Source organism: Lipophrys pholis (genome assembly GCF_963383615.2).
Source record: "Lipophrys pholis genome assembly, chromosome: 13".
Lineage (NCBI taxonomy): Eukaryota > Metazoa > Chordata > Actinopteri > Blenniiformes > Blenniidae > Lipophrys > Lipophrys pholis.
The window spans coordinates 299065-316415 of NC_137632.1; the positions used below are offsets into that span (position 1 = coordinate 299065).

At 44.4% G+C, this 17351-nt stretch overlaps 1 protein-coding gene across 2 annotated transcripts in view; it reads left to right on the forward strand.

Moving 5' to 3' along the window:
* slc49a4 (solute carrier family 49 member 4) overlaps positions 1-17351 on the forward strand; it is an 82102-nt gene that overhangs the window by 56426 nt on the left and 8325 nt on the right. For both annotated transcript variants that reach the window (XM_080479060.1, XM_080479059.1), the window contains 2 exons: positions 3928-4055; positions 7883-8065. In XM_080479060.1, the coding sequence (XP_080335186.1) occupies positions 3928-4055; positions 7883-8065 (311 nt within the window). The remainder of the gene's footprint in view (positions 1-3927; positions 4056-7882; positions 8066-17351) is intronic.

Genomic DNA, 17351 nt, shown 5'->3' on the forward strand with positions numbered 1-17351 from the left:
ACACTGTATCCCGTGCCTTGGCAGTGGACCGTTGAGTGGCAGGGACCTTGATGCTGCAGGTTCAATTAGCGGCGGTGGACGCTCCGAGGTGTGGCGCCCATCACGGAAACATTTGACAAACAATCTGGCATCTGCTTAATTGTGTGGCCCAGACAGACATTGACTGGCTGACAGTGGCAGTGTGTGGTGTTTTTTCCTTCCCCACAGAAAGAGGAGTGTGCGAAGAATAAGTAACAAGCCTCACTCGTTATCTTCCCATTACAAGCTTGGAGAAGAGGGGGGAGCGTGAGAATGAGGGGGCACAAAACAGAACCAGGTTATTCTCCTCCACATCACGGAGGTCTGAGCTCAACAATACTCCAGGTTAATGAGATGAGATGGAACGAACACAAATGAGTATCAGCCTCTGTCTAATTTGTTTTGCCTGCAAACAGGGACAGTCTGTGACTGCATGTTGGTCACCGTATTAAACCGTCTGTTTAGATATTTGCGGCATGTCCCCCGACTCAAATGTAGACAAAATGATAATATCATACTAATGATGATATTTCATCATTCCCCGCAGGCGCCAGAGAGCAGAAAATGAAATCTGATTCTTCACGACTTAAACGATGGTTTCTTTATGACCAATAAATCCTGTTAGAGCAGTGTAAGAGATAGGCTTTTAATTCTGACATTACCTCATGAGATGACACGACCCTCTTTACTCAACGAGGAGTCTAACCGAGCACCAGTTACATTACAGCAGACGTACGAGCCTCTGAGGACGAGAGCTGTCTTCTAATTTTCATTCAGGAAATTCTTTCTCGATCTTGTGTGTGTGTGTGATTCATGTCTTGTTTACATGACATTTTCAAGTGAAAAGGTTAAACATTTGTTGTGTTTTGACTGTTTCCTCAAACAAAAAGAATGTTGTGTGTTGGTGAAAACTGCTCTTTGTGAAAACAGCTTGCTGAGAGCGACATTTTTGAAATGGACCACCTCCCCGTCTCCACGTCAACGGGACAGACCGAACATTGCATGACGATCTTTTTCTGTACCTGAGCAAAGCATCAGCCACAAAGGAGGATTCCAGAGGGGATGTGCTCATCATTCTTTTGAATTTAACTGCACTTTCCCAACAGAGTGTACATTTACTACAACGTCCTCTGCATCCCGTTCATACATCAGGTGCTGAGTTTGCCAATGTGAAGAGGAAGTAGGACAGTTTTGCAGAGCTTGAATCTTACGTCATACTCTCACACAGCACAAAGCGTTTCAACTTCTCAGGAAGAAGAAAACATAAGTAAAGTAATTTGGGGAAGCTGTGGATCCATTGGAAGAGCAGCCGTCTCTCAATAGAAAGTCCCAACCCCCCTCCTCTCGAAGTGTCCTTGAGCAAGACACTGAACCTCAAATTGCTCCCAATGGATGGACTGAGGACTTTGCATGGCAGCTTTTTCTGTGTGTGTGTGTGTGTGTGTGTGTGTGTGTGTGTGTGTGTGTGTGTGTGTGTGTGTGTGTGTGTGTGTGTGTGTGTGTGTGTGTGTGTGTGTGTGTGTGTGTGTGTGTGTGTGTGTGTGTGTGTGTGTGTGTGTGTGTGTGTGTGTGTGTGTGTGTGTGTGTGTGTGTGTGTGTGTGTGTGTGTGTGTGTGTGATCAATAGTGTGAAGCGCTTTGGGGGCTGCTCAAGCTGTGGAAAACTGAAACCTGCTCTATAAGTGAAATCCAGTTCCCATTTTACCATCATTTGTGTTTGGTAGAACTTCCTTTGTTGATCGATGCTATTTGTCAGTGGATCTTTTACCATCGGAAAGCTGGATTACTGGATATCCTTTTAGATTGTGCTCCATTTGTGAGGAACATGTGGGCATCCAAAAAGAATTGCCAAATGGTCTCTGCCGTCCTCTCCGTTTAAGCTTTTGGTCACTCAGGTGTCTGATTGGCGCCTGTCGACACAGGGAGAGATCACAGATAGTGACGATCCCGTGTCTCCGGCCTTGGACCGGACCCCAGAGAGACCACCTCCACAATCTGCATGTTTAGATGACTGAGTGGCCTGCCATCCTGGCCTCAACCCTGTTGGGCGGGCCATTTGTGCTGAGATGACCGGCACTGGTTTTCTGAAGGGGATCCAGCAGTGCGTTAGCAGGCTGGCGCTCACCATGTGGAGGAGGTGGCAGCCGGTTCTGGCTGCATGGCTCTTCCACTCGCTGTTTGCTCGATGAAATAATTACCAATATGTCTTGTTTCTTCAGACTTCAATCATCCAAGCCAACAAACAAAAACCTAAAAGCAGCAGTAAAAGCTCTTCTAATCTCTTCTGCTCATCCACCAAAAAATTGCATTTTCCTAACAAACGAGCTCCATTTGGAAGATGGAAGCAGGTTTTCAAATGTTATGAGATTTATTGGCAAGAAACAATGTTACAGGAACAGAAAGAATCCATCCAACACTTTTTGTGCTTGGTTTATATTTCACACTTCTTCAGGGAAATAAGGTGCTCTGCTTTCACAGCATATTCACCATTTCTTCAGCAATGATCTTGGATTTGGATTTCATAGAGTAGATTTAAGAAGTAAGAAACACAGATATGATTACACTTCCTCTTTACAAACAGCAAAAGTTTGGTCACAGGACAATTTCTTTCTCAGGACAATTGCACTGATGATCAATAACTTTATCAAATGAATCCAAAGTGTAGGAAATAAACTACTCAAAGTCTATTTTCTTCCAGAATCGAAGTGGAAATAACAGAAAAGCAGCCTGTGGTCTCTTCAGCAAAGAACTGAAGGCTTGGCTGGGTGCAGGCGGAGGATTTTGTGGGTCTCTGGCGCTCCGGGTGGTTAAAGGTTTGCAAACTCGGGCCAGTCGGTGGCAGATGGGTGATGCACATTTCAGAGATGTGATTGTGGTCAGAGAAATGAGATCTCGGTGTGGCGGCAAGTGCTTGGCCGCCAGACTATAAGGTCTCATTCAGCACAGCCAGCCCCCTCCTGCACACAGGAAAGTGAGCGCTCCAGTCGTCATCATTAGAAACAAAACGGACGGGGTTTTGCCACTTCGTGTCTGGAGATTAGATTTCAATAGGTAGGAATTCCGATCTGATGTTCTGTGAGCGCACAGTTAATGTGTCAGGTCTTTGAATGACAGCTCATGAAGCCCCCAGAGAGCTGAATGTCATCTAAAAATGTCACCCTGGAACAGTACGAGTGGAGACGTTCTCATTATCCATCCAAAGGCTGTTTCCCCTCATCCCCTGGCCTCAGCAGGCTGACAGGGCTTCACAACCCCAGCTGAACTAATCAACCATTTCCAGCGCGTCTCTCCACTTCTGCATTAGGTTGATTGTCGAGTTCAGCCCTGTTTGCTCAAACATGTTGTCTCTGAGCAACAAAACAAAAGTAATTAATGTCTGTCTGTGCTACGGGCTTCTGTAGCTTCATCTAATCTTTTAGCGAGGACACATATGCACATACCCACAGGAGCTAATGAACTATGAGAGTTTAGAAAAGGCTACAAAGAGAAAACCACGGAACTCGAGAGGATTTGCAAAACGGCCCGATGGCTTGTCTCCCACAATATAACACAATGTGGATCTCAAGTCTGCCTGCTTAGCTGGTGAGACAAATTGAATCAGCTTTCGGAATAGTGTCTTCTTGTCTGGTGACAAGTACAAGTGACGCACTCAGAAAACGAGTCGGGGGGAAGGAAACAATCTGCCCTCTCTGCGAAACAATGCATGTCTCCAGTAATAGATTATGACACAAGTCACTGAAGAAACAGACAATGAGGAACTGCATCACTGCTCATTGTTTGTGAATGATGCCTCTCACACAGCAGCTGCCTTTACTCTCCCTCTCATCGTGTCTGGGTTTTTTGTTTACTTTGCATTTGTCTTTTTATATATTTATGCTGCCCGTCTCACATTCTTCCTCCCTCCTTTCAGATTTGCAGACTCGATCCGTGGGATGCTGAAGCTGATCCTGGTGCTGATGCTGGCAGGAGCCTCGCTGTCCTCCACCTGGTTCACCCTCACCTGTCTGAGCAGAGTCACCCACCTCCCCTCCACTGCAGGTAGGAGCACTGCAGCTTTATCTCACACAGATCTTGATACGGACTCGGATCTCGTTCAAAACTGCATCTTAGGATCTTTATATTAATTCATTTCTTCACATTTATATTTGAAAATCCTGATATGGATATGTATGACCACCAGTGATGCGTTAAGTAACTCGTCACTCTCATGTGACCAGTATTTTCAGTAAAGAGTAATCTAACGCTTTTCTATTTCCAAACCACTAATCAGATCAAAGTTCTGCTTCTTTTTCTGCTTTTACAAACACCAACATGATCTGCTGGGATAAAATAAAAATGATATGTAACCTCAAACACTTTGAGAGTTTGAAGTCACGAATTAAATCTTATTGTTTCCTTTTCATTGGAAGTGCTGGAATGAGAGGTGTGTTTTAGGCCCCGTTTACACCACAACGAATACGAGTGTATCCACAAAACTTCCTTCCCTTTTGGGGGTTCTGTTTACACGACGCCGGTGTTCTGATCCACTGTATCCCTGAAGTTTTTATCTCGGCTCCCAAGGAGGAAGATTCTTTCATGGTCACTGTTCCCTCCTGCAGAGACTGATGGAGGCTACAGAGCCTGTTACTGAGCCTCTCTCCCTCCCCCCCTCCCTCCTGATCATCCAGTTGTAGACAAACATGGCCGACCCGTAGTGGTACGACCCGTAGAGGTACGACCCGTAGCGGTACGACCCGTAGCGGTACGACCCGTAGCGGTACGACCCGTAGCGGTACGACCCGTAGCGGTACGACCCGTAGTGGTACGACCCGTAGCGGTACGACCCGTAGTGGTACGACCCACAGCGGTGGTACGACCCGTAGCGGTACGACCCGTAGTGGTACGCCCCGCGGTCCATATTCTAGTTTTCTCCTCCAGATCAGTAGTTTAATAGTTGAGACTCTCCCTGATATCATCCGGTTCCTCATCAGTCCACTAGGATGTCAGGTTCTCTCCAGTTTCTTCACGTTTATAGTGTTTTGTTCTCTGCACACGTCTGTGTAGTTTCATTACAAAATCAAGCAACAGCGCCCTCCTGTGGCCTGGCAGACTAACTACATCGTTGTCTCTGTGTCTGCTGCTGCAGTGGAAACACTCTTCTTTTTATAACTGATTAGGTGTTGTCACGGGAAACGTTGTCACGGGAAACGTTGTGGTGTGAACAGAGCCTCAGTGTCTATCCAGCTGAATCAATCCATTAGTTGATGCCAGTGATAAGCCCATTAGGGACATTAGTGGACTTGGCTGCCGTTTCCGAAGCCAAACCAATAAGCACACCAGCATGTCATTTAAAGCCACTAATTCTTGTCATCATCATCCATCATCATTCTCCAAGCCCTGGAACTGCTCTCTCTCCAGCTCGTGTCCTCTGATCCCAGACACTGGCAGTCGGTGAATGTTGTTCACCCACCTGGCGTTTCGTATAAGGCGAGGTTGTGTGATATTGCAACAAACCTGCCAAACGCGCCTATTAGCTCAGTGTGGGACAGACTGTGAGGACTGAACTCACACGTAGCCCATGATTATAGACTTCTTTGTTTTTTCATCTCAGGAACAGTCTCTCTACTTTTCCCCAGTCCCTCACAAGCTTCTCACACACTCTGAACTTTTTCTGCTGCATGATTGATCTTTTTGTAGTTTAGTTTAAACAGAGAAAGATCCTGGAGTGCTGGAAGTTCAAACCCCAAAGCCCAAAGACATTCACTTCATGTCCTCCATTCATATCGCGATAGCAATACTTTAGCTTTTTATCAGGTAGACCTCCCTGATCTCTTCGCAACAGCTTGATTTAATTTATAATTTATTAAGACCTTAACCTCAAAGAGCTGCTGTATGCAAACATCAAAGGGTTTAAGCCTGCTGAACCTGTAAAAACTATCAGTCTAGTGAATCCGATTTAGCAAGAGAAACAGTGGATTGTGGTCCAGTGATCACATAAGGGCGAGCTCTGTCTATATTTGTGAATACCTGATGTCCTCCCCACGACAGACCTTGTTCTACCTTTTAGGAAGTGGTAGCACTGCAACACTTTTCATTCCTCGAGCTGTAAAGTGTAGCAGCCGATGTGTTTGATAAAAGAGCTTCATTAGGACTGTAAGAAGACGAGCAGAAAGACGACAGGCTTTGATAGCTGCCGAGCGGTGTCCCGGTCACAGGCATGCAGAGGTCCTCTGAGGTGGCGTGATTAAAGGGACGTGCAGGCTAATGGGAGCTCATTTGGAGCAATCTGCTGTGATAAGGGAGATGGAGGGTGCTGCGATGCTCCAGGGGTGATGGCTTAATCTCCCTGCACATTCACTCTAAATACACATTCACACGTTTCACCTCGTCTCCAGCCAAAGACCAAGCACTGAGACTCGCCTGAGCTTTAGCCACACATCTGAAAAGTACCTGAGTACTCTGCAAACATGAACACACACACACACTTTGGACTGTGAAATGCATGTTTAATGGAAGTACACAAGCATTACACAAATGTATGAGAAATAGATTTTTACTCTGTTCGGATTTTTTTCGATTAACTTCGATGAAGTACATACAAATCCGTCCGGCCGCAGCCTGTGAGTTCACGCAAATTCTCATCATGCGATAGAAATAAATGGAAGCAGCTGCTCACTGTGAGAACACCTGTGGATTCTGGCTATAAGCTTTTTTTTAGATTGATTTTAATATACTGTAGAATCCATGAAATGAGTTGCATCTTAATATGGAGCATGCAGGCACGCTAAAAACAGCAATATATTAGGAAGGAAATTGAAATGGAATTGCCAGAGCTGTTTCTCTCACACCGTCCCCAACTTTAGGGGAAAGTCCCTCCATCTGGAAAGTTGGACATCGAGCTGGGTGTCAAACTTCAGCAAGTTTTTATAGCCTGAATATGTCCTGAGGTGCAACATTAATTTCTTGCTCAGATTTGTATTTTAAGAGCACATTTGATTGGATAGTTTAATGAAATGCTGCCATGTTTATGATATCACACTTTTGGGTACGATTGGGTATTTGCTGATACGGGATACTTATATGTGTATTTAATGTTGCAAGTGCCATTTTTAAAATTACTTTTAGATTCCCATCAGATGGAGTTTATTTTCTGACTGTGACTTTTCTTATTTATTTCTAAAACTTGAACATTTAATTTCCTCTTCTAATATCACATCAACACAATGTTGAACTGTGTTTTTGTGTCTTTGACTTATCGCCTGTTTCCACCAATAATCAGGTCAGTTATAATGAAGGAAGTAAACTAAAATCCCATGTCCACCTTTAGGTCCCATTTACAAGTTTTCATTAACAATGCAGCTCTTTGGTACTGTTCTCTCTATGTCAACACTGCAGCAGTATAACATTGCATTTGCATTCTGGGGGTCTGTTTACACGAAGCCACTGAAAACACAACTATTTGAGCTATATTGAAGGATTGTTCCATAAAGTTAGCTGCAGTTTGAAGAACAGAAGTGAATCTGACTTGCAGAGTCAAACAACAGACCAGGTGAAGCCGAATGTGTGAGTTTAGCTATTTGTTTCCATCCATGCACGAGCTGCAGTTTGGTCTTGTTTCCTGTAAATTGCCACCTTGGAAGGAAGGCGTTTTGAAAGAAATATTCAAGGGTGAAGGTTTGTCGTAAATCTTCGTGATGCACCAAATAATTGGTTGAGTAAACCGCGGCGGGGAGCGGCATAAATCTGCACTGCTCCTCCATAAATTTCACCGAAGTGACATCTTTTTAAGAAAATTGCTGGGATGAAATGTTGATCCTTCATTGCATTAAAAGTTTCTAATAAACTAAAAAAGTGATTTCTTTTACATTTTCTTTGCCCTTTCTCAGCCATCCTGTACACTTCCTGCATCCTGGTGGGCATCTTCATCAACAGCAGCGTGCCGATCTTCTTCGAGCTCTTCATCGAGACGGTGTACCCGGTCCCTGAAGGCATCACCTGCGGCGTTGTGACCTTCCTGGGGAACCTGGTCACGGGCCTGCTCCTCTTCTTCCTCACCTTTTACTGCACAGGTAAGACTGATCAAATCTCATTGCATCAAGACATTAACATCATTTCACTAAATGTATTTGTGTGTTTCCATGTCGGTGTGAAAACATCTTACATATTGTGAATTGACTGTATGTTTCCGGTCTTTCCAAGGGAAAGTTCTGCAGCGTTCAGAAGCTGTTTGTCCCTCTGCGGTTTCACTAACTTCCTAAAACCTACGGACTCTGTTGTTTGCACAAAAAAGAAAATCCATTTGGAGCCCTGCAGTTACTGAGAATAAGAGGCGGACAGTGGGCAAATTAGGTTCCAGTGAAATTGACACGTTGTGTACTGAGAAAGGGAAAAACTTCCCCTTGTAATTTAGCCGGAGCTTTAGCTCAGAAATGGTGGCGTGACAGAGTTTGATAGGATAATTTGGCCCTGCGGCGGCGAGGACACTGCCTGTGCAGCGTTCACAGCAGTGGACCCGGCTCACTCGTCCATGCAGGCCACTGCATGTGATATAAGGTAGATTTACCAAGGTGGGCCCGTTCAGATTGTTCCATGTGATCTTCCCTCATTCAGAGCTTCAATCAGCTGCAATTATGGATCCATCTCAGACACACACTCTTCCCGCTGCTCGTCACAGCAAATAACATATATATTTTCAGGCTCTCATAAATATTCATGGAGTACATATTCATCCTCCTCTGCCAAGTGGTTTCTTAAATGGCTGCGAGGCGACTGACAGCTGCTGCTTGACGACTCTATCTGGAGGGGGTTCTGTGGGCTTGATTTGACAGTGCAGGTGGAGAATATCAGTGTTTGACCTAAACAGAAGTGGGACCCGCCAACATGTGTGACAGCCTCATCCCAAAATAAACTGTCCTCGAAGGGGAAGGAGGAACCTTTGTTTTGCATCTACAACAGCATGATAGTGTGTATTATTCAGGTTGTCTGTAAATGTGTCTCATTCGCAATCAGGTTCTAGTTCAGAACCACATTCAGCACAATTTCATGTGTAGTGAGACGGATTGGTAAAATGGTGCCAGAATAAACTTTAGATTTAAGCTTTAAAGCTTTTCTTTGTCGTGGCGCAGCCGGAACCAAATTCACCCTGACAGCAGGGCTTTGAGCTCGTCGCTATCGTTCCTGGCAGCATCACCGATGTCTCACTTGTCTCGTGTCCACGGCTCTATTTTGGCCCACGGGCTTTATGTTTGACAGCCCTGGTCGAAACTGATTCCCGTTTCGAGAATTAAAGTCACCGGGCTGAAAGTAATTGCAATATCAGTACTCGCCATTGTTAACATTCATAGCATGTGCTTTCTTTACAAAAACAACAAACAGCACCCACTGGTGGCCCATCATACTAACTACATCGTTTTCAAAACGTTGCTGTTCAAACGTGAAATGGGGCCTTATTTCCAATAAAAACAAATACTGCCACCTAAACTGGATTTATTGTTATTTACATGCAACTTTAAAGGAAACTGCTGAGTGAGGAGTTCCACAGCAGTTTAAACGTAAACATCTGGGTTTGTGCAGCACGTCTGATTAAAAAGTAGTTTGCTGAACGTAATTTCTAAACTCTAGCTGCGGCCACAGTCTTCTTCAGATGGTAGATGAACTCCGAGCTGTGATTGTTTTCCCTCCAGTGCAGACACGGTGTTGTCCAACATTATTTAGGAGCTGACTGTTTGGAATAACACCAGACCAAAACATGGAGAACTATATTTACCTTCCTGTTTCAAGAATCACACAAATCCAATTTTCCATGCAAGATGAAGTGTATTTTGTGAAGGTAGAGGTGCAGTAAATCGGATAATCTTCCCATTTGGCTCGGTGTGTTCATCAGGCGGAGTTTGGAGGATTGGCAGAGGAGCTCTCACGGTGTTAATGAGTGGATTAGTTTCATTTAAGGTGCATTATTTTCACAATAAAGACAGGAGAGTGATTTCAGGGGAACTCAGGATGTTTGGAAACTGTGATCCAGGCAACAGGCAATGTATTTTTAATCCTCTGTACAGGTCTGATAAATCATTGATCGGACCGGGTGTGGATAGGCTGGGAGCAAGAGCAACACACACACACACACACACACACACACACACACACACACACACACACACACTTATCATTCTGGACTGCACAGAGAAATGTTGAGCAGAGGATGTGTGTGTGTGTGTGTGTGTGTGTGTGTGTGTGTGTGTGTGTGTGTGTGTGTGTGTGTGTGTGTGTGTGTGTGTGTGTGTGTGTGTGTGTGTGTGTGTGTGTGTGTGTGTGTGTGTGTGTGTGTGTGTGTGTGTGTGTGTGTGTGTGTGTGTGTGTGTGTGTGTGTGTGTGTGTGTGTGTGTGTGTGTGCGTGCGAGGGAGAAGATGAAGGTGAGATGATGAAGCTTTTTGCTCCTTTCTTCCTCCACTTCCTGCCCTGTAGTTGTGTAACAGAGAGTGATGCGTCGTCTTTCTTTCTTGTCGGCGAGGTCTCGCCGCCGCCGCCGCCGGCTCCGCAATGCGAGCTAGCACATAACTTCAGCGCCACGCCGCTACAGAACCGTCTGCAGGTATAAAGAGAGTGTAGGTGCCGCGTTGCAGCAGTCACATCAGAGTGTGAGCCACCGCCGTCTGCAGGCCGGCGCTGCCAGAACAAAGAGATAAATGTGTGTCACAAACATCCGGATGTGAACAGAACCCTTCGGTTGCAGTGTTGGTGAGACATCTGGAAGCCGAAGCACCTCGGCCCATTTTCTTTTCTCATCCTGCTCAGTAATTTTCCTAAAATACTGCAGTTCTAACCATAAATGCTGAAACAGGATTAAATTACAGTTTTGTTTGGGACTGTTTTAGACAATAATTAATAGAACCATTCTGCATTGTTAAGCTCCTCTCACAGCAGGACACAGTGTGTGTGTGTGTGTGTGTGTGTGTGTGTGTGTGTGTGTGTGTGTGTGTGTGTGTGTGTGTGTGTGTGTGTGTGTGTGTGTGTGTGTGTGTGTGTGTGTGTGTGTGTGTGTGTGTGTGTGTGTGTGTGTGTGTGTGTGTGTGTGTGTGTGTGTGTGTGTGTGTGTGTTTCAACCAAAATAAAACACACGATAATGAAGGCTCATCCTGTGATATGGCACAGGGGAATGAGATTTAAAAGCCTTTGTATGCACGGAAAATTCTTAATATGTAAAATTTACTGGTGCTTTAATGGGTATAGCTGCAATGAAAATAAAAAACGGCACTTCCTTTTCTTTTATCGCTCCTCTGAGCTGCACTGTTCTTTAACACAACATCATCTTCAAAATAATAGTAGATAATCACATCATGCTCCCATTGTGTTTGGTTAAGACGCCTCGATCCGACACTCTGAAGTCGGTGGTGTAAACTCTGGATATCAACAATATGGTACCTTTCACATTTGAACCGAAACCCAGTATTTGGGAATGGATACCGGTAATCAGCTGTCCCAGTTTTTTATTACTTTTTTGTGTGTTTATGTATTAAGAAATGTTGAAATCCAGCTCGGAAAATTGCCTCGTCTTCCACTCCCTCCCAGTCACAGGGAGGGAGGGGCCGAAACATGGTACCATTTGATTTGACATGAATCGAGACTCTGTAGAACCGACTGAATTCAGTCGGTTCCTAACAAGTACAGACGTTGGTCCGTCCCTCGTGTAGAAATGGACAATAATCATGTCCATCACGTGACTGAGGCTCTGTTTAGACGACAACGGTTCTCATAGACGTTACAAAAGCAACTTTATGAAAACAGCTTCCAACATTTTGAAAACGCTTCGTCTCCATGGTAACAAGGTAAAACGTAACTTTTTTGAAACGTAGCTACTGCTCATGCTCACCGCAGCCATAGTACTGAGTTCTTCTGCTCCTGCGCAGTAGAGATAGTCGCAATGATATTTTCCTCCAGTGTCATGACTCCCAGTCTATATTCTCTTGGACTTGGTACTTTTATTTTGACAGTCACCGTAAAAACAATTCAACTTGGAACTTTTATTTTGACAGTCACCGTAAGAACAAGCTAACTTGGTGGTCTGTCTACTAGAATGTCGATGTTCTCCAGTGGTTAATGTTTTGAGCGTTTTGGTCTCTGCTGCATGAAACAGCATGAAATGGAGGTCCAGCATGCTTCCTGCATGTTTACAAAGCTTCACCATGTGATCATGAAACTTGTCTGAAACAGAAGCACAGAAATGTTGCATTTACACTTGAACCTTTGCTCTGGTAACAGGGTTTAAAACAAATGAACAAAAAAATAGAGAAATAACTTCAGCTAAACAAAGAAAATTGACAGTCAGCCTGTTGTTGTCCAGTGGTTTGGAGCTCTTTCATAAATGATGAGAATGAAAAGGTTCAATCTACCAGCACTGTTAAAGCTGAAGAAGTGGTGTTTTCTGTTACTATTTTCCACTTTATGAAAAGAGTTTGTCACGTTTGTGTCCCGGAATATGTTAATAAGGTAGTAGACAGATCCACTCCAGGTCTGATTACCTCTGAAAGTATTTATTTATCCTCGCCAGCACTGTTCCCTGTCCTGTTTTCAAATGAGTGTAATTGTGTTCTCCTGAAGAGATCACTCCTGCACAGATTAATTTGATTATTATGTAAATTCCCTTTGGAAGTCTTCTAGTGGGCCGTCTCATTACTCTTAATTTCCTCCCTGTAGTCGTATACTGCTGGTAAATAATCTGCAGACTTTCAAAATGGATAACTTCCACCTCTATTTCCAGTTTCCAGTTCATTTGGGTTTTTTCTTCCTTTTGACTGCCTCCCGCCTCGTTATGCCGGCTGAATTACGGCTCCTTCTCCCCGAGTGCAGGAAGGCTTTTATGAATTTACCTCCTCGTCCATTTTAATATCTGTGAGAGGGCCGGTCTTGGATCAGTGAGCTCTGAACTGGCCTCTTGACTCTGTCGTGTTTAAAAAAAATTAAATAAATAAATCCCCAAAGTTTGTGAACCATGTGGCTCCGAAACATGAATGGAGCCTCCAGGCTATAAATCTCCACTTGTCCTTCTTTTTCCATTTCATCGGCGGTGTGTTTGTGTCATTTAGCGCTGAGTGTGGCGCAGAATACAAATGAGAGGAGAGGTGCTGTGGAGGAGGAAGATGAGGAAACAGGAGGAAGGTGATGTTGGTAGCCTCCCCTATCGGACCAAACCCAGGTATTGAGCTCTGAGAAATAATAGTCACAGTTCAGGATATCCTCACTTCTTCCCCTTAAACTTTGCATCTTCCTCTGAAGTGAAACTGCCTTTTGCAGACAAACTTTTTCAACCCCACGTAAAGAGTGTGGAGGTGTTTTAAAAGGAGAGGTAAGAAACTGAACAAACAGCTTTTCTTTGTAGCTCTCAATCATTCCTCAGAGAATCTTTTGTTTCGCAGTTTCAGAAAGCGTTGTGAATCATGAGTGAGAGGCAGCAGAGGAAATGAAAAACAGACATTAGCAGAAAGTACAATCACTTTTTCCACCTTTATCTCAATTCTGCATTCAATTTATGATCAACCTGTGTCCACCTGCACCTGTACCGAGGAAGATGGGGTTTATTTAGTCTTAAGGAATATAAAGGAGAGTTCCGAGTCCTGATGGGTTGAGGAATTCTGTTCACATCACAAGTGTCAAACACATTTTGCTTCAGGTTCCACGTTCAGCCCAGTTTCACCTGGACTGGGCCGGACTGGTAAAGTGGTGCCATGATGACCTTTAAATTTAAACTTGCAGGGTATAAGTAAACTCTATATTTTAACAAAACCAAACAATTTCTGCAGAAACATACAATTTCAACATGAAGTCAATTTTAATCAAACCTTCTGGTGAAACGTACGTGAGCAGCAGATCTCTTTATCTCCATGAGGAATGATGAGGTTCCATGGATTAAGCTGGATATTCCTTGATTAGATTGAGGTCTGAGTAATTTGGAGGCCAAATCATCGACTCAACTCCGGTGGTTGGGTCCATCAAACTACCACAATTTATCTATGATCCTGCAACAAGCTACTTTGCGAAGCGCTTCCATGTTTGAATTCCTTGTTCTTGGCGTTCTCTCACACACACACACACACACACCCACACACACACACACACACACACACACACACACACACACACATGGTTTTGTCCTGTTTTCCTGAGAACAATCAGTTTTTTTACCCCAAAATGTGCAGATGGAAATGTTTTAACAACCTTCATTGTCCATGTGGGACAGCAGGAAAAAGTGAAGCACCAATCAAAACAAACCTGAGCCACTTGGGTTTTAGGAGTCAAGCTTTTCCTGCAGAACATTGCCCAAAGCATTGCCTGTAATGCATCCTGGTGCCATGAGTTCATAAAGGAAGCCACGCACACACACACACACACACACACACACACACACACACACACACACACACACACACACACAGTGCGTCCCATCATTCAGACCACCTCCTTCCATTGCTCGTTGGGCCGGTTCTGATGCTCATGTGTCCACTGTAGATGATTTGCGTGGTGGACCGGCCCTGGCAGACCCTCCACTGCACAGCTGGATCAAACACTTGATCACATTCAGTCTGGAGCAACATAGCTGCTTGTTAGCCTGCAGGTTAGCATGCACATCATGACGTTACCTTCCCACTTCTAGCGCAGCGACAAAACGATAAGTTAGGCAAGTACGTTTAGTTTTCTTGAGGGCTTTCAGATGACTTCACTTTGAATGGTCCAACAGGATGTGGCGGTGCACAGTACCGTGAGGAAGTGGAGGTTGAGTGACATCATGTAAAAAGGGTCTATATATTAAACCTTCATGACCTGCCTGATAAAATCCCCCCACTAACAGGAGCCATGATAAACGGATCATCGGGGCAAATGACTTCCTGTCAGCAGTCCTAATGATGTGTGCTCACCCACTTGTTCCTCTAAAGCAAATATTTCTGCATGTGCAATAGTGAGAACGAGGTCGTCATGTGATGGATGATCTTGTTCTTTACACCTTGCTGGTCCATACATCTGCAGGTTCGACCTGGGTCCTCTCAAACAAAGGGCGCAGCTGTAAAGAAGGGAGCTTCATCAATTATAACGCAGCATTGACCTCAATTAAGACTGATTAGGGCCATAGGAGGCCTGTCGGCACACGTCTGTCTCTATCTGCACCACCGTTCTGCTGATGGAGGCAGCTGCAGTAATAAGCTGTAAAAAGGACAAAGTGTCCACCGTTCACGCCGATGTCGTCTGAACCGCCGGAGTTCATCGACCGGATCCTGGATTGTGGCTGATCTACATCAGCGATGCTTCAGTGAAGACTCTTAACAGCCAACTTCCATCAACTCCTGATTTAAAAATCCCACATCAAGAAGAAAACCAAGACCTTTGTCCGGTTGAAGCAGCGGTTTAGGAAGTGTTGCATGCATGGTGTCATTTAGCAGAGGTTTTTGGACTATTTCTACTCTGACAATGAATTCTGAACACTGGTGTAGGTGTTGACAACTCGGTCCCAAACTCTGGCTGGCTTGACACGGTCTCCGGACGACTCCTGAAAATAGAAACGGGCAGTTCGCTAAACTAGCTAGCCTGCGGCTAAGCTAAGAGCTGACCGGCTCTGCTGGCGGCGTTTCTCCTCACGCCGCGGTGATCTGCTCCATCCATCCTCCCATCAGGAGCCCACCACCAGCAACAGACAGTACAGGAGTGTGTGTGCCACCATGACTGAAGATCTGGAGGACATAAAGAAGTCCCTGGACTTCATAATGGTTTTCTGCTGTAGCCTGACAGCTGAAAAAAAGTGCATCGCCTTCCTGGAGAACCGACTGTCTGATTTAGAGCAGTACAGCCCATCATTGATGTGATCATCACCTCCTGCATATCAGACCTGGCTCCTATGCTCGGGCGGTGGTAACAGATCCAGCTGGGATCACAGAGGACAACCTGCCCGACTCCGTGGAGCGGCAAGTGGCAGCTTTCCTCCGGTCCAAAGGAATAGAGGTGGACCAGAACACCGTGGAGGCCTGTCACCCGCTGCCCAGGAGGAACAACCACAAACCAGCCGTCATATTAAGGTTTGTCCACAGGAAGCAGAAAACGGAGCTCCTGAAACAAGAGAGGAAGCTGAGAGGGTCGGATGTGTACATCAATGAACATGTGACCAAGAGGAGCGCGGTTCCTGAAGAAGCAGGGGAAGATCCAGGTGACGTGGACCTCCAGCAGCAAGAGCTTCATCAAGCTCAAAACATGGAGGAGCTGGAGAGACATGACTGAGTACTGGGGAAAGGTAGAACTACATGAACTGAGTCCAGAAACAACACATCACCAGCTGCTGACAGATCATCAGCTACTATGACCATAAAGTCTGAACATCCAGAATTAAAAACATTCACTTACACTGAATATAAAGAACAGGACAGGAGAGGATGTCGACCCGACGTGAACTTCTTCTTCAACATCACTGACAACTGCTGCTTTTACTCTGAAGGTCAATTCAGAGAGGGGAAGGCTGGTGGAGAGGAGCTATATATGTGAACTTAAACCTGAAATATAAAGCGGTCAAGAAAATGACAGCAATGAAAGATGTGTTTGAATGTATAACAGTGGAACTCTGCATGGGGAAAAATAAAGAATGTAATTGTAAGCTGCATTTATAGAACACCAGGTTCCAACTGGGACATCTTCAGGGAATGGGTCCAAGAAACATGTCCAGCTTATTGTCAGAAGGTCTTGTTTGTCTGTGGGGACTTTTACATCGATCTGCTGAACCAATAATCACAAACCAACAAAAGAGTTTATAGATACGATGTACAGTCTGAGTCTTTATCCTAAAATCACCAGACCAGTAGAATATTGTCTCACAGTGCCACATTAATAGATGATATATTTACAAACCTAATAGACAATTAAACAGGAAGTGGATGATCAATTAATGATATAAGGGACCATCTACCACTTTTTGTTATATAAGACATCTACTACAGGAGAGAGGAATGGATTATAGGACAACAATTTAAAAGAGTGAGGACAGAAGAGACAATAAATGCAGAGAAGATCTGTGTAACCAGAACTGGGAGTCGGTTTTAAGTAAAGACAATATTGGCAAAGCTTATGAAACATTTTTAAATACCTTCAAATTATTATATGATAGAAACTGTCCAATAAAGAAATACACTAAAAGAAAAAAGTATTTAGAAACTTCATCGATCACAAGAGGATTACAGAATGCCAGTAAAAAAAAGAACACGCTTTATAGAGAATTCATTAAATATAAAACTGTAGCAGCAGAGAACAAATACAGAAAATATACAAATATATTAACAACTAATTTACCAGTATCAAAACAAGAATTCTAGAGCAAATTATTAGATAAG